At 34.5% G+C, this 21,398-nt stretch overlaps 2 protein-coding genes and 1 long non-coding RNA gene across 3 annotated transcripts; 2 read left to right on the top strand and 1 right to left on the bottom strand.

Annotated features, from left to right (window-relative positions):
• Positions 1-262: 262 nt before the first annotated feature.
• On the bottom strand, positions 263-12,576 carry LOC125646987 (transcriptional adapter 3-B-like). Its single transcript, XM_048873671.2, has 10 exons — positions 12,453-12,576; positions 11,572-11,697; positions 9,646-9,821; positions 7,530-7,667; positions 7,176-7,431; positions 6,747-6,849; positions 6,250-6,365; positions 6,064-6,174; positions 2,981-3,174; positions 263-1,435 (listed from the first exon to the last, which is right to left on the bottom strand). Exons 2-10 carry the CDS (start codon positions 11,675-11,677, stop codon positions 1,298-1,300), a joined length of 1,338 nt encoding a protein of 445 aa, XP_048729628.1. The 5' UTR covers positions 11,678-11,697; positions 12,453-12,576; the 3' UTR covers positions 263-1,297.
• On the top strand, positions 7,249-10,001 carry LOC130046994 (uncharacterized). The gene is made up of 2 exons (XR_008796085.1): positions 7,249-7,382; positions 9,727-10,001. It is a non-coding gene; the product is annotated as an uncharacterized LOC130046994 (long non-coding RNA).
• A 259-nt stretch (positions 12,577-12,835) lies between the features above and the next one.
• Positions 12,836-20,937, top strand: LOC125647913 (GPI mannosyltransferase 2-like). The gene is made up of 3 exons (XM_048874777.2): positions 12,836-12,955; positions 16,921-18,117; positions 20,474-20,937. Exons 1-3 carry the CDS (start codon positions 12,878-12,880, stop codon positions 20,768-20,770), a joined length of 1,572 nt encoding a protein of 523 aa, XP_048730734.2. The 5' UTR covers positions 12,836-12,877; the 3' UTR covers positions 20,771-20,937.
• Positions 20,938-21,398: the final 461 nt, after the last annotated feature.

Here is a 21,398-nt window from a genome sequence, read left to right as displayed (position 1 = left end):
TATTTACAAATCCAAAGTTTTTGCTTTTGATATTTTTACAAATTGTAATGACAGCCATTTCCTCATTGTAGATGAGAACAATGTGCATGTGAATCTTGCTACATGTAAATATTGTGTGCCTATCTTAACGGCTTCATGAAGTTTGCCAGCATGAAGCATTGCAGTTCATACCCACATGTACTTTAAAAACTGAAACTTATTTCTTAAATGACGACATATCAGTCCAGTCCATGAAAACATAAATAAAATATCAATACCTATATATAAATATGGTACTAAATTTATTTTATACAACATTTGTGCAGTATATGTATTGGACAACTGTAGGACATAGAATTAATGCAACACAAAAGTGACCACGTTGGCAATAATACATGTATGATTAAATCATAAATCACATGCAACATTTAATTTCAAATCAAATACAAAACTATAAGTTTACAGTGGCTCCTATAATTACTGCATACATCCATACATTCTCCCTGTTAGCTCCAACATGTATCGGCACAAGGCAATTTGATATCACGTATTTGAATTTTGTTCATTTTTGCACCACTTAAACTGGCACTACAGAGCAAAATCATCTAAATAGTTTGTGATACATGTGCCTTATTGTATATCAACTGTGATCACACAAGATTGGGAACATTAATACTGCAGCAAACACTTGTTAGAATGTTAACTTAGTTTACATTTACATCACACATTTTCTATTTACATCCAATTGGTAGTACATTGAAGCAAGGAACACATGGTGTGAAATAAACAATAGCCAATGGAAGTAACGATCTATCAAAACAGACTTCAATAGGGATTCATATTTACAAGTAATGATTTACCTGAAGTTATCTTTCATAAACTGAAAATGAAAAGCATAGTTTTCCAAACTGGGGAACATTTACATTGCCCAAATGATTGAGATGGAATTATCTTTGCTTTTCTTAAGGACCATAGAATTTTTAAAAAATTTTAAATATAAAACTGCAATTTTTACTTTTAAAACTTACAATTTTCACAAAGTTTATACTATCAACAATGCATCAAAATTAAAGAAAGCTATAGAAAAATTACTTTTACCAATATTTATCACAAAATGTACCCAAGTGTCTCTTTAAATAGGTGTTCTCTTTTGACGTAACAAGTAATTGCCTTAAACAACTGCATACACTGTACAGCATTCGAGCTTGCATGCTCTCTGAATCAAGTATTCTAGAATACTTATTTGTTTCTCTTTTCCCTGAACATCTTTCATGTTATCAAGATTTTTTAGAATGTCACATTCACTGTAATTTTACAGTCACTTGAACTTTCCCTCAATCTGACGCTTGATTGCCTCCCTTTCTTTGATCGCTTTCCATGCAGAATCTCTTTCTTTCTTTGTTGGGGTCTTCTTTTTCTGTCTGGTTGCCTGAACTTTTCTGTAGGCTTCCAAAACCTATAAAACACAGTTTAGAAGGGTTGTAAATTTAATCTTCTACAGTACACTAAATTTAATGAACACATTCAAAATCAATGCAGTGACATGGTGAGGTGGTTCTACAGTGGGAAATAATAGGTTTTTGTTGTTGTTGTTATTAACAAGAGGCCCACAGGCGTTATCGGTCACCTGAGTACTAGTTAAAAGTATCACTAGTCCCAAGGGCTAAAAATCTAGAAAAAATTTCCTGTTCTGAATATCTAAGCTAAATTCTAATGTTCAGCAACAGTATAAAACAATATGTGTTCTTAAACCTTCAATGCCCTAAAAAGTGCATGTGTACACTGATGAAAGGCTTTACATAATAAATGTATTAACATTAAACTAATTTGGACCCATCCTAGAGTCAAAACTCTGGGGTTGCAAAATTCACCATTATTTTGTACATCAATCATTTGCTGCTATTCCTAAATATGCATTTTAATAGATTTTATGAGATATCAGCAAACTTAAAGAAGTCCTTCAAAGTATTATGATAATTTTGGCACCACTCTGAAACCAAACCCTTACACCCTAGAATCATGAAATTTACAATTTTGGTAAAGGACTAATACTGATAAATATCCATTTACTTTAAATTTAGTAAAATAGCATTAAAGCAGATATCAATTATATGTTTTTCACATATACACAATATATACCAAGTTTGGCCCCACCCTGGTGCCAGAACTTCTACCCTGGGGATCCTGAAAGTTTAAATTTTGGTAGAGGTCTTCCTCCACTATAGCACTATGCATTTAGTTTTTCTTAGTGAAGATTTTTTGAAAATTGGCCAATTTTTGACAGTTTTTGCCCCACCCCTAAGGCCCTGGGGGTGCAGGCATCCTGAAATTTACAATTTATGTCCCCATTGTCCCAAAGATGCTGCATACCAAATTTTTAAAGAATTGGAATGGAAGTTATCAAAAAGAAGTTAAAATTTTCTATTGTTCACACATTTAATAACTGACCATTTTGGCCCCACCCTGATACCAAAGCCCTGACCCTGGGATCATCAAATTTACAATTTTGGTAAAGGACTACCTGCTCTTTCTAAATATCCATTTAGTTTCAATTTAGTATCAATAGTACTAAAGAAGATGTTATTTAAGTGTTTTACACATAAACACTATATACTAAGTTTGGCCCTGCCCTGAGGTCAGATCCTCTACCCCGGGGATTATGAAATTTACAATTTTGGTAGAGGCCTTCCTACTCTACATCACTATACATTTAGTTTTTCTTACACAAGTGCTGTTTTTGAGAAGAAAATTTTTGAAAATTGGTTAATTTTTGGTAATTTTTGCCCCACCCCTAGGGCCACAGGGTGCAGGAGTCCTGAAATTGACAATTTATGTCCCTCTTGTCCCAAAGATGCTGCATTCCATATTTGAAAAGAAATGGAATAGTAGGTATCAAGAAGAAGTTAAAAATGTTCAATTGTTAATGCACGATTGACAACGACAACCAAATGCAATCTGGATTGTAAAATTATATAATCAAAATTTTTCCTGAACACATTACTTCAGCATCTGCCGTGGCCAGCTTCTTTTTCATTTCCTGTTTTTTGACTTCCTCTCTCGCTTTCTCCAGCATTGTTTTGGTGACGGACACTACATAGTGACTGATTGCCTTCAGTTCCTGCTGCTTCTGTCGGAGTTCTGTTAAGATTTCATCATCAGGGTTATCTTCTACTTTATCCTCCAAGTCCAGTATACCTACATTAATAAGCATACACCTGTATTAATAAGCATACACCTGTATTAATAAGCATACATCTGTACAACAGAATTTGAGTAATTTATTTGAGTTTGATTGTGAGCCTTGTCTGTTGTGTTTTCATAAACAAACTAGCATCCAAGATATGTTATATTTGAAATACTGAAGATTTGCCACACTCATAGGACTACATTCCTTGCATAACACACAAGTACTTTCACACCAGAATTCTAATTCCTGTGACTTTATAAATGAACTTGAAAGAGAATCTACAAATTTTATACAATTTGTCAAAAACAATCTTTGGTTCAAGTATGAGTATGGCTTTTATTTATGTTTAATACAAAGATTTGGCCTAAACAAGAATTTTGCAAATTTTTTTCCTAGTTATTTTAACAATGTCAAGCTGGCCTAGGTCTAGGAACATGCCATACACAAAGGTCAAAGTTCACAGCTCCTACTATAATTTTCTCAAAGTACCATATTATACATGTAATTTAGAAACACGACATATCTTCCAGTCATAAGAAAGACTTCTGTCAAGTATGGACATTATATCATTGTAACAGAGATATGCTTTATAGCATGCAAAATCTACATTTTCCCCCTCTCTAACCTTCTCCATATGATATAATCCTCATGTTTCAGCATCACATTTTTCACTTCTGCACCACAAATACTTGCGTCTTATTGCCCAAACTTTTTTATCTTGCAACTTGTGTATTTTTGTAGTCTCATATGCAGTTGTGTAAATATTTGCAGTTGTTTTCACATTTCATGAACTCTCCAGAAAGACAGTATACAAGAGTTACAGGTTATTGTTTGTTTGTTTTACATCTTGTTGAGAATTTATCACTCATATTGAGATGACAAAAATAATGACTGTTACCGGGTATGCTAAAGTACCAGTATAAAAGTGCACATACCCTTGTACATGAAAAAAAAAAAAGCTATAAAACACTCCTCTTTGACATGTTTGATCCACTGTACATTGTAGAAAACTATTAGATCCCTGGGTCAGAGCAATGTGAACATCATCAAATGATAATGAAGTATTGTACAAAATTTCAAGGCTTTCAGATAAGCGATATAGGAGGAGACGTGTTCATGAGCTATTTTACACCCTCCACCCTTCTTAGATCCACTAGACCTTTAAGGACAACAATTGGATCCTCCTGTCCTGACAATATGCACATCTGCAAACATTGAAATAGCAATGAAGCATTGTACAAAGTTTCAAGTCTATTGGATAAGCCTGTAGCGGTCAGCCGGGTTCGATCACCGGTGGCCAGATAGCTCAGTTGGTAGAGTACCTGACTAGAGATTCAGGGGGCGGGGGTTCGAATCCCAGTCTAGTCTGTTGCATTTTCTCCCTTCCTGTTACAAGCCATATACGAGGTGTTCACAAGCTATTTTACATCATAAAACCCTCTTAGATCCACTATAACTTTTAGGAAAATAATTGGATCCTCATGTCCTGACAATATGCACATCTACAAATGGCAGTGAAGCACTGTACAAAGTTTCAAGTACAGAAAGGTACAAAAACAATGCCCCCCCCCCCCCCCCCCATTGAAGAGGGGTGACATAATAATACTCTTTGGCATACATTTTCCTGCTTTATGATTACAGTAAATCATGGAGACAGGGAATGAAAATCATTTCACTATAAGCATATAAATTTATTATTAGCATTTTCATTGTCATCGGGTTTTACAGTATGTCATAGTGAATACTGTATAGTGCCATGCATTTTATGGTTATAAACATCGTCGCAAGCCACGGCTGAAAGAGAAGCGTACATTTCAGCCGTGGCTTGCGTAATGGGTTATAAAATGTATTTTATATAAATATATAAATTGATAGACTTCATGTTCAGTAAATGATATAATTGCCCATTTTTTATTTATAAGAACTGAATGTTTGTTTTGTAGACAAGTCATTTTTATCGATCCTGTGGACATCTACTACATGAGTTCGTGTTTAGATGAGCATCTAATAATGCTTTCTAACAAAGGCACAAATTTCAAAATTCTCTACAAGTCATTGTGACCTTAAAGGGACTGGTTCACGATTTTTGAGAAAAATGTTTTTCATTTTTGATGTTAAACATTAAAAATATCATTCATTTAATGTTGACAGCCAAAATTTTGACTTTCTGAATGTAAGAATAAAAGCAATATTTTAGCTTTAAATCTGTGTTATGTAAACAAAGACTCGAGTCTTTTTATGTAAACAAACAAACAAGTGAAATATTGATTTTGTAATATAAAGCATCTTAATTCTGCAGAGTCACAAATTTTATCTTTTAGATGATTTTACCAAAAGAATGGTTGAAATGTGAAAGATATGATAAACTTTGATCAATATCCATTTCTTTTGAAAATTTCGTAAACAATAACGTACCACAATCTTTGTTTACAAAACAAATAATAAACTTCCTAAACTGAGCTTCTGTGATAATGTATAACCTTAATTTTTATGTGAAATCTTTTAAACATATTTGACAGTAGATTTTGATCATTAAAAGTGAAAAACAAAATTTTGGGGGAAATCGTGAATCAGTCCCTTTAAGAATGAAATGCTGGTGCAGGTCCTAACTATCATTATGTGAAATCACTATAACTTTGAGTAAATGCACACTGTCTTATTTATGTGTCAAGTATGCATGATCATCTGATGTTTCTGTTACAACGTTATGACAAGACACAATTTCACAGACAGCCAATGATTGCACTTTGAGTCACTTTTTAAATGAATGCAGTGTAATGCACTAATTTTTTTTTCCAATCTGGATTAAATTTAGATCCCAGTTTGATATGATCTATCATACTGTAGAATCTTATGCTCTCCACAACACAGTGAAAGAAATCTTGCATGCAGTTTACCTTGCTCTTCTAGCTCCTTTCTAATTCTTTTCTCCAGGTGAGCGGGGTTACCAATATTTAGCTGTTTGGCTAAAACTCGTGGTGAGATGGCAGGTGCTTCCTCTGGAGATTCTGTAAATTATCAATTTTTGACTTGTCTTTCTCATGTTTCATAACCTACAGAGGTTTTATTGGGGTACATTTTACCTTTTCCTCCTGTGATTTCATTCATGGTGTCATCCATAGGGGTCATGATGTTTTCTTCAATTAGAGCTGACACCAGTCTCTGAGTCAGAGGCCCGAAGGGGGATTCCTCCACATTACTACAAATTTTCATCAGAAAATGTGAATCATTCACTAACATACACCTTACTTCCTTGAAAAAGTTCTTGTGTTTTAGAAATAAAATCATAGCTATAAATTTGATTCTAAAATATAACAAAATTTAACTTCATATCCTTAAGCTCATGAAGAAGTGTGATTGAAAGATTACTGTATGAAGTTGGAGAAATTCTAAAAACCAATTTTGCTGTACTCTGTATCAAAATACTCAAATATCATGATCTTCAATAAAAGGAAAAAAAATATGTTCAAGTACATGCTGCTTTTCTTATCCTCTTTTTTTCCCCTCTTACTTGTTTCCTTTATTTTTTTTTATTAGTTTGGTTTATAGATATTATAGTTCTTAAATCTAAATGAAGTACCTTTGTTCTGCTTTCTTAAGTAAAGTTGTTGCATCATTGGAATTACTCAAACTATTGTTGTTATTGTTGTATTGCCCTCTTCTTTTGTCCATCATTTTAGATCCTGGTTTAAATAATAATCAAGAGTATTAGATACATGCTTAATGATTCAGCCTTCCCTTAAAGAATCATTATTTTTACTGTCAGCAGAGCAAAATTTCACATACTTTAAAAATAAATTCATTACAAATTACAAGCGTAAAGCTCAATCTTAAGTTAGAACTCATTCAACCTTAAAACTACATATGCAAACACTTAGTCTTTTCAATCAAATCCAAAATAAAATGTTATTTCAGCTTAAATGCTATCTGCATGTTTCCAATATAACACCCCCCCCCCCCCCACTAAACATCTAATCTCATTAGATCTGACCAAAATATCCCACCATACCATCTCTCTGTTCCTCCAACAGGTCCTCCTCCGCCCATTTCTCTGCGTAATGTTTTCCAAGGGGAGGAACTCTGAAGTAGTCAGCCTCTTCATCATGACTAGTGAGAATATCCTCCAGGACTTTGATATCATCATTTGTGACATCTGCACAGTAGGGCTCCACTGAGGCCCAGAATCGATTGACAGCATCATTCTTCGGAAGCCGAGGTAAATCTAATGGTGAATCTGCTGAGAAGTCCAATTCCTGGGCTTTTGTCTAGAAATTTCACAAAGATATCAATAAAACCCATTCTACAATGTTTGCAGGTCTACTTAAATTTTGAAATAAATCTTAGACCTACTGCCTACACTCACCTGAGCAATTTTACTTTTTGGTCTCCCTGGACCGGGAGGAGTCGGATGTGATCCTTTGCCGCTCTCTGAGCCTTTAAATTTCTTATTCGGTTTGTCTTCAATTACTTTGCCTCTTTTGCCAGAAACAGGAGTTTCAGGCTGAAAGATACCGCAATGTTTGTTGATACACACATGCTACCCCTATTGCATTCAATAACATTCTCAAGAATTTTGACAGGTAAAAATATAAATATCAATTACCGACAATTACTGATACTTCTAACACTTAATATCTTGAAGTCTTTCACATACAGAGAGACTCTCCTGTATCACTGACACTCTCAGACTCACCACTTATATCAGCCTTATAAGCACCAGATTCATAAAATTCAGGCATGAAAGATGTTAGGATTTGCTACCCCCAGTATATAATACCACATGTCTCAATCACCTGTCATTCTGATGCAAATATCCAACACGGATCTATTTTGTTGTTATCGCCAGACAGGCATTTTAAAATATCCAACACGGATCTATTTAGTTGTTATCGTCAGACAGGCATTTTAAAATATCCAACACGGATCTATTTTGTTGTTATCGTCAGACAGGCATTTTAAAGTGTGCATAAAATAGAAAACAGGATGTGATTTGTTATGAATAATTCCCCAAAAAAATCTGTTCAATAAGTGGGCGAGACAAATGACAACTTTTGATCACCCACTGCTAAATGAAAGGTGAAGATAACGAACAGTGATCAAACTCATAATTCCTACAAGCAATACAAAATAGATAGTTGGGCAAACACGGACCCCTGGACACACCAGAGGTGGAATCAGGTGCCTAGGAGGAGTAAGCATCCCCTGTCGACCGGTCACACCCGCCGTGAGCCCTATATCCTGATCAGGTAAACGGAGTTATCCGCAGTCAAAATCAGTGTGCCAAGAACGGCTTAACAATCGGTATGAGACACGTCAGACAGCAATTGACCCAATGATAAATCTAATTGCAAAGGTTTTGTAAAGAATATGTAAAACAATAGAGGCATCCATATAAGCAGATATGCAGCTAAGTATATAGTTTCCAAATACATATTGTTGACAATTTAGTTTGACCGCCATTATATGTAGGGTCAGGCTAATAACAGGAAGTGGCCAACAGTATAGGGTTTTACTAAAAATCCGAAAAATACAAACAGGAGAGACATTCTGGAAACTTGATTATTAATATAATATTTACAAGATTATGGGTACAAATGCTGGTGAATTAATAATTTATTATTTTGTTTATGAAATTAGACAATAAGTATTTCTTAGAAAAAGTAAATAATATCTATACAAGGTGTGACTTCCAATACATATTTAATGTTAAATAATGATTTATTTTATGATTTTAAATCAGATCTGAAATAAACATCAAACAAAAAAAATTTTTATTTGGTTATTTTATGCATCTTTACCATTTTGATTTACTATGAATGATTTTTCCCAATTTGAGGAAAATGTCGCTAATTTTTCCCAATTCAAAAGGATGTGTAGTAGTTTGAAAAACAAAAAAAATCACTGACAATAAATGACACAGCAGGAGACCAAAACCTTGTGAATGGGAACATTTTTGATGGAAAAATAATCGTAAACATCCAAAATGATTCAAATTCGTCATCCAAAAAAAAAGACTGTGTGTGATCTACAACTTCAACACAGATGACTGACTTGATATAAAACAGCAATGAAATAGTACAATTAAAGAGCAAAATGTTGATATTGTAAAAAAAAATTACTCTAATTTAATTTCATTTAACAATTGAAAATAAATCTTCTCAAACATGATTTTTGTTTGTGTATTGTAGTAGACATTTTTTCTTTATGCGTAATAGTGACATAGCTACAGAATGTTATGTGGCTTTCAAGTGCGAACGGTAATACCAGGAGGGGGTTGCGGGGTTGACATGTGATAAAAATAATCTCCCATGGTTTGTGGTCTGATATGATTTATATCCAACTCATCGTGTGTTTTTTTATCCCCAAGCCTTTCACACAGTTTGTTGAATACAAATCATATCAAACCACGGGAGATCTTATATACATAATCCATCTCTCTCTGGCAGATGAGTCTTAGTTCTAAATACAGTGCTGTGTACCTTGCTAGATTTGAAACCTTTGATGTCTTTCTTGTCTGCCCAGTTAACAAGGATTTGTTTCTCATTTTCCAACTGTTTTAGTCTGAGACCTGCAGCTGCTAACAGAGTTTCCAGGTCGGACTGAATGGCATCCAGCTCCTCAACTCCAATACCATCTTCTTCAGATCGTGTTAGAACTATGAAGAATAAAACACCAAAGGCTTTCAGAGAAGCATGTGAATCAGAAACTAAAAAAAACCAAACCAAGAGGCCCATGGGCCTTCATGGTCACCTAAGTAACATGCAACATTCTTTCAATGAACAAGTTAATCAAACAAGATGTTAATTATTTTTTAAAAATAAATTGTCCAAAGCTTTCCCGACTCAGTTATTTCAATGTCCAAGAGTGAAAGAGCAATTAAAAAATAATTCATGTACTAATGTATTGTATTTTCACTGATCTTAGACAAGTATTTTGTCACAAAGCTCCCATGAGAAGAGGATGAATTTAGTAGATAAAACGTATCATCACTATTTTACCTATTTAGCTCTGCACTAGAGCCTGAACCACTGGCCCAGGAGTTGGTAAACTCAGTACGGGCAACCAGCTATATGTTTTATAACCATGCATACAGTATTTATTCGCAAGGCACAGAAGTAAAATGACAATTTCAAAGATTATATGCATTTTTACTGTATCTCCATTTGAGCCCCACCCTAAAGCCTGATACTCCTGACAAAGGAGTAGGGAAGTCTACTATTTTCCTAGACAGCTACATGTTTTTACTAGCATGCACACAGTATTTCTTAACAATACATGCAGGTAAAAATATCTAAATATCAAATACATTTTCACTTGATACCCAATTGGACTTCACCGTATAGTAAAAACCCCTGGCCCAGGGATAAAGAATTTCACAATTTTGGTTGAGGGCACCATGATTTTCATAATTAATTATGCATATAATAGTTTTTCTTCAAGCAATAGATAAAGATTTTTAAAGAATTTATGCATCTTCACTATATATGAACCATAAAGCCCATCCTAGCACCAGAACCTGATGCAGGGACCACAAATTTCACAAGTTGGGTAGATCTATGCATCTTTGCTCATATTTGGTGCTGTCTGTCCCTAGGTAAAGAAGATCCCCTGACCCATAAGTATCAATTTGATAAGAAAAATATTTTAAAACAAAAGTGCATTTTCATTATATGAATCATAAGTCCACTCTAGCACAAGAATCCCTGACCCAAGTGCCATGAGTTCCACATGCTAGAGACATTCTTACCCATCATGACTATACACAGTTTGTCTGCTAGATATCACTTAGTAAAGAAGAACATTCTGAAAGATCGTTCTTATCGTTTTGACCCCATCCCTAAATTTAAATGGGTGCAGTAGTTGCCTTTACCTCAAAGATGTTCCATACCAAGTTTGATGAGAATTGGCCATGTACTTTCATACAAAAAGTTGATTGAGTTCAAATGCTACTGCAAGATAGATAACAGCTAGACAACGGGTGTTGACGAAAAATCACAAAGTGACTTAGATTACCTAAAATTGTACCTTAAAGCACAGTATTATTTCCCGGATTATTTGTTGTATTCAAAATGCTAATTTCAATATTGTGCGAGAAGTTTCTTATCCACTCAGAATCGAAATGTTATTACAGAAAATTTTATTCATACAGATGATAATTAAAAACAAAAGAATATGTGCTCTAGGCAGAGAGGATGCTATGTCTTGACAGAATGGAATGGGCATACTGTTTCACCCAATCCAACCTGTAGGGCCGAAACTATTCACCGAAATATCAATACTGTTCAATATAAATGCTCCATTCAATATTCGATTCATTGCCTCAATATTTGGTATGTATAAGAAATCATACATATATGTTTATTCATATAGTTTACAATAACTCTCTACAACAAACTTGCACATACTATGGGTGTACTTGGAACATTGCGTGACATGATCCACTGGTTCAAGATCAGGGAACTGCAGAGGACAGTCTTTGTCATTGGCAGTTTTCCCCTTCCCTTTCATCATGCACTGCTTCTTCTGGGTATCTGTAGAGAAAAAATAGCAACCTTATTATATGTATATATAAACATATACTACTTTATACTACTTTCAATTCTTTACAAATTACAACTACTAATATAAATCATACATTTTTTTTTTATTATTGCATTTAACGATAATTCATTTGATATAAAATCAGAACAACATATTTGAATTACAAAATTGGTATTGCAAACGAAATTTTTAATTTTAAGTATTATGGAATTCTACATCCTGTAGTGAAACATTAATGCAAATACAACAAAATGTGTTGAAACTTAGCACGTTTAGGAAAATTTGTTTTGTCAATGAATGACTAGCTTGAATACTTTTCGTACATCTGCACATAAACTTGAATTATTAATCATTATTTTGTGACAGGTAACTATAAACATCTTGTTTTTATATATAACTGACCCCATACATTCAGAGTGTAACAGATAATAGTTGAAAAATACTTCAAAAAATCAACTTTTTAAAAACCGCTTACGATTTCTCAACACACACTTGGAACTCATTCAAGGTGATGAGGTAAAAGGGTGATTCTGTATATTACCAAATCAAGAATTTTTGCCTAATACAAAAATTAAAAAGATGTACTTACATTAAATTTGCTTGATCGAGCTATCAATAAGATTAATGTGCCAGACGCAAGTACATGTAAGTTAAAGTGCATACCAATTTAATGAAACGTTAAACTTTTACTTATTCATAAAACAATATATGTATGCATAGCTTTGCTCCTTGATATACAACATACATGTATCAGAAACATTCAATCACAATTTTCAGCGACTAGCATTTTCAGCTACTAGCATTTAGCCTTTCCATTGTAAACAGCATTCCACTCGGCCATTTCCGCGAGCGATAAAATTATCCTTCACGGAAATAGCCGAGTAGTTACGATTGCACAAGAGGATTCCCAATCTCTCACCAGAGGGCGTATTACGCTGCGCTACAACACATTAGTGGAGCGTAGCGGGAACGATAACTCTGGGTAGAGATTGGCGGATTCCGCGATGTCTTAGCTTAACCTCTAACCTCAGCATTCGGCAAACTTTGGCAGATTCCGGTAACTGTAATCGACCGAGGTGGATTACCTCAAACTTCGAGGCGTGCCGAGTGGCATTTTATTTTATCCAATCAAATTGTTTATACCAAACACAGTTTGGCTCATTACCTAACATGGCTGCCAATGTGAAACTAGAGAGTAAACTTTTACTCTTTGCTGTTCAAACACGATGCATTTTAACAATCCTGCAGGTATTCACAGGTTTACAAAAATAGAACATTTTAGAATTACAATACAGATATTTTTGCATGGAACAACATTATGCTGGCCCTTTAGATATGGCGTAGCTGCAGAACAACTCTTGAGAAAATATTGGGACAGATCAGAGAGTAGTTAAAATAATTTAACTGCGTCTCGAAACAGACCTTCGCCACATTAGGTCCAGGACACAGGTCCATGAACAATTTTACAATTTAACTCCTTGAAAAAGTTATGATTTCTGGTGTGAAGCTTCTTTAAGATAAGAGGAATGTAACTCGTGAAATTTATTATATTAGCCCCCCCCCCCCCCCCCTCGGGTCTCATAGGTGAGGCCAAAATTGCAAATAAAATGTCAAATATTCAATCTTCTCCTCTACTCCCACATGTGGGAGAAAAAGCAAATTGCATGGCTATGATGTCCATGAAGCCCTTTAACAAAATTGTAAAAATTCATGGTTCATTGTTCATGGGTTCAGTCTCAAGGGTGGGACCAGTAAAGGTATATTAAATCTTAGAAAATCTTCTCTACACTGACATCAGTAACTAAATTTATGGTTATGATGTCCATGAAGCTCTCTACCTAAATTAAGAAATTCATGATCTCTGGGTTAGGGATTCATGCCCTATGGTGGGGCCAATATGGCTATATAGTGAGATTCTTAAATCTTATAAAATCTTCTTTTCCCACATATGTATGAGACAAATTAAATGTATAGTCATGATGTCCATGAGGCTCTCTACCTAAGTTGTGAAAATCATGGCATGTTGGTTAAAGGTTTAGGCCCTAGGATGGGGCCAATATGGCCATATACAGCTAAAATGCATTCTATTCTTTTCTTCACTTCCACAGTTACTGTGAGTAGTGGAAGATAAACTGAATGCATGGTTATGATGTCCATGAATCCTTAACCTACATGTGCTCAAATTGTGAAATGCTTTGCCCTGGGCTTGATCAGAGGTTCAGATATAGGAAGCTGGGCCAATATAGCTATATATATAAGTGAAAATGTATTCAATCTTTTTCTGTATGTATTTCCGTAGCATAAATCTCCTTTACTCTCATGTATTATGACATTATTTTTGTGTTTAATGATTATGACAATATCCAAATTTGGTACTCAGGTGACTTTTAAGGCATGTGGGTGTCTTGTTTAGAGAGTATTGATTTCAGTTGGAGGGTTTTTAGCTCTTCTGAGCCATATGTCTGGCGTGCGGTGTGCGTCAACTTTTTGGAAAAAGGGCTATATCTCAAGAACCCCTTGGCCAATTTTTGTCACAGGGTATCCTTGGCCCAAGGGCTTTCATTTGTACTAAAACTAGGGTTGTGACCCTTTAACAAGGGGAGATAATTGGGAAAATGCAAACAAAAGTAGTGGTTGCTAAAAAATCTTTATCTCAAGAACCACTTGGCAAATTATCACCAAACTTATGCATAAGGATGAGGATAGGTTGTAGATAAAAAATTGTTCAAGGCATCATCCTTGGGCAAAGGGTGTGGTCTCAAGGTCACTTCAAAGTTGACCTTAAATTTTGTTTTGTTAAAACTTTGATATTTTGCTTAGTATAAGGACTAGGATCATCAAATTTTGTCAGTTGATGTGTCTTATGACCTAATATCATATTGTCTCAAAAGTAGGTCATGGTGACCTACTTTTTGAATTTCGCAGGTAATTATTATTAAATGGATTTTGATGTCTATCTTGGATACTTTTGAGCCTATGATCATCAAAAGTTGTCAGTTGATGGATCATGGGACCTTGAAGTGCGTCATGTGAAAAGTATGTCACCATGACCTACTTTCTGAATTTTATGGCTAATCATTTATGAATACATTTTAGGTTGTTATTTCAGATACCGAGAGGTTTAGAATCATCAAACCTTGTAAGTTGATGTGTCTAGAGGCCTCAAAACATATTTATAAAAAAGTAGGTCACAGTGACCAACTTTTTGAATTTTGCAGACATTCAAATTTCACATTTTCAATTTTAGATGCATATGTTGGACAGTATGAAAGCTAGGATCATCAAACTTTGTCAGTTGATGCATCTTGAGTCTTCATAGTTTGTTGACCAAAATGTAGGTCACCGTGACCTACTTTTGGAATTTGACGGCTATATTTTAATATTTTAGATACTATTTGACTTACAATTATCAAACTTTTTCAGTTGATGCATGTTGAGTCTTCAGAGTGTGTTGACTAAAAAGTAGGTCACCATGACCTATTTTTGGAATTTGACGGCTATATTTGAGTATTTCAGATACTATTTGACTTACAATCATCAAACTTTGTCAGTTAATGGGTCTTGAGTCTTCAAAGAGTGTTGACCAAAAAGTAGGTCTCTGTGACCTACTTTTGGAATTTGACGTTTATATCTGAATATTTCAGATACTATTTGACTTCAACTATCAAACTTTGTCAGTTGATGCATCTTGAGTCTTCGGAGTGTGTCTACCAAAAAGTAGGTCACTGTGGCCTTCTTTTGGAATTTGACGGCTATATTTGAATACTATTTGACTTGTCAGTTGATGCATCTTGAGTCTTCAGTGTGTCGACCTAAAGTAGGTCATCGTGACCTACTTTTGGACAGTTACATTTAAGTTTTCAGGTACTATTTGACTTAACATCATCAAACTTTGTTAATTGATGAATCTTGGTTAGTGAGAATTTTTGCCTGTTCTACAATGTATCAAAAGAGTGATTCTAGGCGCATGGGCCTCATGTTTAATTTATTTTTATGCCCCCGAGATTGAAGATTGGGGGTCATATTGTTTTTGTCCTGTCATTTTGTAATTCTGTCATTCTGTCTGAAACTTTAACCTTGCTAATAACTTTTGAACAGTAAGTGATAGAGCTTTGATATTTCACATGAGTATTCCTTGTGACAAGACCTTTCCGTGGGTACCAACATTTTTGACCCCGTGACCTTGACCTTGGAGTTTGACCTACTTTTTGAAAACTTTAACCTTGCTAAATAAGTAAATATTAGAGCTTTCATATTGTACATGAGCATTTCTTTTGACAAGATCTTTCTACTGGTACCAAGATATTTGCCCTTGTGACCTTGGCCATCTTCGGAATTGGCCATTATCGGGGGCATTTGTGTTTCACAAACACATCTTGTTTTTTCTTCTAAATGTTGAAAAAAAAATTAGTGGATCTGCAAATCAACAAATTAAAAAAAAACAACCAAAAACTGAAGCATAAATTGACAACAATTAAAGAAGACCAATATTTTGGTGTATGATGAGTATATAGAGTAAATGTGAATTGGTTGTCTTAGACCATTTCAGCATTGTTGAACAATTACTTCTCAATAGCAGGCCTCTACTTCATGAAAATTGGAAATCATTTTGTAAATACCGGTATGCCTTGCACATGATCAACAAAGACCCTAATGTGATCACAAATCCAGCTTTCATCCTGTTGAGCACCCTCAGATCTTAGAAAGTTTGGAAAAGGGGGGGGGGGGGGGGGGGGTAGCTATTTAGAGTGAAATTTTGACTTTGAGAAATGTTTAAATAAGTATCAAATTCTAAATAAGTTATTGTTATATTTTCTTTTATGATGATATACATTGTAATCTCAGGTCTTCTTCATTGATTTATGATTTTAAATCATCAAAACAACATAGTAAATACACAAAGATATATTAGCTATTACCGGTATAAGGTAAGTCGTACTGTATCTAAATACACAAAGTTATATTATCTCTTACCAGTATAAGGTAAGTCGTACTGTATCTAAATACACAAAGTTATATTAGCTCTTACCAGTATAAGGTAAGTCGTACTGTATCTAAATACACAAAGTTATATTAGCTCTTACCGGTATAAGGTAAGTCGTACTGTATTGGGGCTCTTAATTTTTGAGAGTTGTAAAAAAAATCCCAGGGCGCTTACAAGGGTTGAATACGGTAGTACTGAATGATTACACGTGGTGTTTTTTAAATTTCAGATTATATTCAACATTCTAATCCCTGACCATGATGCTGATGTTTTTAATCCCTCAACCAACATGTCGAGTGGAATTCTGGACAAAGTTGTCGAAACAATGCTAGGTGGACTGAATCGTTGGGATGCAGTTTACTTCATGCACGTATCGGAGCATGGTTATATATATGAAAACAGTCTAGCATTTTTCCCAATGTTTCCTTTTCTGATTAGAATTGTTGCAAACACTTTGTGTTATCCTTTGCAATTCATGTTGACATACAAAAACGTGTTAATGATTTCAGCAGTAATTTTCAATGTTTTTGTGTTTATCTTAACTGTGAAACTGTTGTTCAGACTAGGTAAGAATGTTTTAGGCAACACTTATACGGCATACAAAGCTTGTCTCTTGTTTTGTATAAACCCTGCCAGTATATTTATGTTGGCTTTTTATTCAGAAATTTTGTATTTTTGTTTTGTGATTTATGGACTTCTTAATTTTGAAAGCAACAGAAAGGTAACGGCTGTGTTTCTGTTTGCACTAGGTTCATTGTGTAGATCTAATGGATTGCTCAATCTTGGATTTATACTTTATGATAGTTTCATTTTCATGGTAATGATTATCACAAGTTTCTTATCAGGTGTATCTAAGCCAGATGGAAAAAGTATTACACCATCTTTCAGATTTTTCACTTTTATCAGCTTCATGATATTTCGTTTGATATACCTACTCATTCTCATATTTTTGTTCTCAGTACCATTTATTTTATATCAATTCTATTACATCAATACAATGTTTTGTAAAACTGACATCAGTGAATTATTAGACATTCCTAAATATTTAGTTGACTATGGACTAGAAAGAGGTTATCATATAATTGGAGAGAGAGTGCCACCATGGTGTAATTTTACCATTCCATTATCATACATTGATGTACAAAGTACTCACTGGGGTGTAGGATTTATGAAATATTATGAATTTAAACAAATTCCAAACTTTTTGCTGGCAATGCCAGGGACTGTGACCAGCATCAGTTGTGTGGTGTGCTATTACATGTGGAACAAAAAGGCATGCTGGACACTTGGGATCAAATCAGACATGTCTAGTCTAAAGAAAAATGATGATGGATGCAGATGTTTATGGAGCAATCCTCGACTTCTTCCTTATGTTGTTCATATGCTGGCACTGACGGTGTTTGGGTTGATGTTTGTTCATATTCAGGTATGTGCAGAAATTTTTGTTAACATAACAATATACAATGTATATACAATATATGTTATTTGTGTAAACTTAATTTAGCATGTTTAAAATTTAGCACAACTGAAGCTAGTACTCTGTTTGGAATATTTTTGTGAATTAGTGCTGTGGTTTTTATGGTGTAGTGCAATAATGCTGAAAGAGAGTTTTTCATTTCAACACACCATAATAGCAGTTGAAGCTGGTGCTTAAGTCCTACTAAAATGAATACATATACAGTATTTAATGAGAGATAAAATAACTCTGATCCTTAGACGAATTTGACTCCAGTCTTTGGCACTCTGTTTTTCCTTTTAGCGCTTACAAGTTTATTGTTATTTTGGATTTCAAAAATTATGGCTTGAGCATCACTGAAGAGACATTATTTGTCAAAATGTGCATCTGGTGCATCAAAATTTGTACCGTATTTTACATAAATGACCTACTACTTAAAAGTAATATTAGCTTCAAATCTGAAAATTTCATTTTTAATATTGTAAAAATATGCTATAGTTTTGTATGTAACTTTAACCATAGTCATTGATAAAATTGAAATAAAGATTTCGGTTCTATTGAATATATAGCATTATTATATACTTTCAATTTCATCTCTTTTTTTTCTTTAAAAGTTTGCGGGCATATATCACATGATATATGCCCGGAAACATTCCGTCCCGCAAACGTTACATCACAATCAATACACAAGCCGGAACTAGTTTTCAAATATTTTGTGTTTTTCATCTTTTACTCAGTTAAACCAGTAAAGAAATTGTTAAAAATAAAATTATTGTTAGTTTCTTAATAAAATTGAAAGTATATAATAACAAGAGGCCCATGGGCCACATCACTCACCTGAGTCACCTTGACCCATATCTGAAGACTTTCCATATATATTTGCATGTAAAACATTTGTCCTTATTATGGCCCCATCCAACCCCCAGGGGCCATGATTTGAACAAACTTTAATCTGCATTATGTCAGGAAGCTTTCATGTAAATATTAGCTTTTCTGGCCCAGTGGTTCTTGAGAAGAAGATATTTTTCATATATATTAGTATGTAAAACTTTGATCCCCTATTGTGGCCCCATCCAACCCCTGGAGGCCATCATGTAAATTTGAACTCATCTGGCTCAATGGTTCTTGAGAAGAAGATTTTTAAAAGATTTTTCCTATATAAATACATATAATATATGGTTTCCCCTAATGTGGCCTCACCCGACCCCTGGGGGCTATGATATGAACAAACTTGAATCTGCATTATGTCAGAAAGCTTCCATGTAAATTTGAACTCTTCTGGCTCAATGGTTCTTGAGAAGAAGATTTTTTAAAGATTTTTCCTATATAAACACATATAAAATATGATTTCACTTAGTGTGGCCCCACCCGACCCCTGGGGGCTATGATATGAATAAATCTGAATCTGCACTATGTCATAAAGCTTTCATGTAAATTTGAACTCTTTTGGCTCAATGGTTCTTGAGAAGAAGATTTTTAAAGATTTTTCCTATATACACACATATAAAATATGGTTTCCCCTAGTGTGGCCCCACCTGACCCCCGGGGGCCATGATATGAACAAACTTGAATCTGCATTATGTCCGGAAGCTTCCATGTAAATTTGAACTCTTCTGGCTCAATGGTTCTTGAGAAGAAGATTTTAAAAGATTTTTCCTATATAAATACATATAAACTATGGTTTCCCCTATTGTGGTGCCATCCGACCCCTGGGGTCCATGATATGAACAAACTTGAATCTCCATTATGTCAGCAAACTTCCACGTAAATTTCAACTATACTGGTACAGTGGTTCATGAGAAGAAGATTTTTAAATGACCCCACCCTATTTTTACACTTTTGTGATTATCTCCCCTTTGAAGAGAACCTGGCCCTTAATTTGAACAATTTTGAATTCTCTTCAACTAAGAATGATTTGCATTAAGTTTGAATGAAATTGGCTTACTGGTTCTGGAGAAGATTTTTAAAAAATTTCAGTGTATTTTTACTGATTTACTATTATCTCCCCTTAGATAAGGGGGTTGGCCCTCATTTGAACAATTTTGAATCCCCTTCACCCAAGGATGATTTGTGCCAACATTGGTTAAAATTGGCCCAGTGGTTTTGGAGAAGAAGTTGAAAATGTAAATGTTTAACAGACAGACGACGGACAAAAAGCGATCAGAAAAGCTCACTTGAGCTTTCAGCTCAGGTGAGCTAAAAAGGTTATAGACTTTGTATGGGAAAATATGACGACCTTGTTTTTTGTCACAGACGGACCTCGCTATTTCCATGTTTGTGTATTTGCAGCCATTTAAACCAAGATTTATATATTTTTAATGACTAGGTACTTACAAGAATGCTATTCTCAGCCTCACCAATATTATACTGGTTTGTGTCCTACTGCACAACAGATGAGACCAAGACCAAAGTTCCCATTAGGAATGAATATGATGTCATGAAAATTTCAGAGGACATTTCTAAGGTTGAAGAGAATATCCAGCATTCAATGAAAAATATCGTCACAGACCAGATACTGGATTTCCGGCAGCAAACAATGATCACAAAATTAATTTTGGCTTATTTTCTAATATATTTTATTGTTGGAACTTTCATGTTTTGTAACTTTTTACCATGGACATGATACAAGTATTTTGAGATGTACATGTATTTGAAGTAAGTGTAAATGATAAATATAAGTAGAATTCTACTTTCAAGAGTTGGTTGACAGAATACTGATTTTCATTGTTATACATTAGTAGTTTTATGCCATAGCAATGCTCAATAAATCAACCATTAACTCCAACTGCATCTGGTCTTTAGTTATAATTTTTCCAAACTGGAGAAAATCGAAAAGAATGACTTCATTATACAATGTAGCTTTAATGACAAGGGAAGGATCAGCTACCGATCTTGCAGGATAGAGGTATATACATGTATAGTAATCACTCTGTGTGTGTGTCTGTCTGTACAGGGTATGTACATGTATAGTAATCACTCTGTGTGTCTGTCTGTACAGGGTATGTACATGTATAGTAATCACCCTGTGTGTCTGTCTGTACAGGGTATATACATGTACATGTATAGTAATCACCCTGTCTGTCTGTCTGTACAGGGTATATACATGTATAGTAATCACTCTGTGTGTCTGTCTGTCTGTACAGGATATATCCATGTATAGTAATCACTGTGTGTCTGTCTGTCTGTACAGGGTATATACATATATAGTAATCACTCTGTGTGTCTGTCTGTACTGGGTATATACATGTATA

Source organism: Ostrea edulis, chromosome 6 (assembly GCF_947568905.1).
Source record: "Ostrea edulis chromosome 6, xbOstEdul1.1, whole genome shotgun sequence".
Taxonomy (NCBI): domain Eukaryota; kingdom Metazoa; phylum Mollusca; class Bivalvia; order Ostreida; family Ostreidae; genus Ostrea; species Ostrea edulis.
Note: the sequence above shows the minus strand (reverse complement) of the source record. Positions and strands in the feature narration are given on the sequence as shown.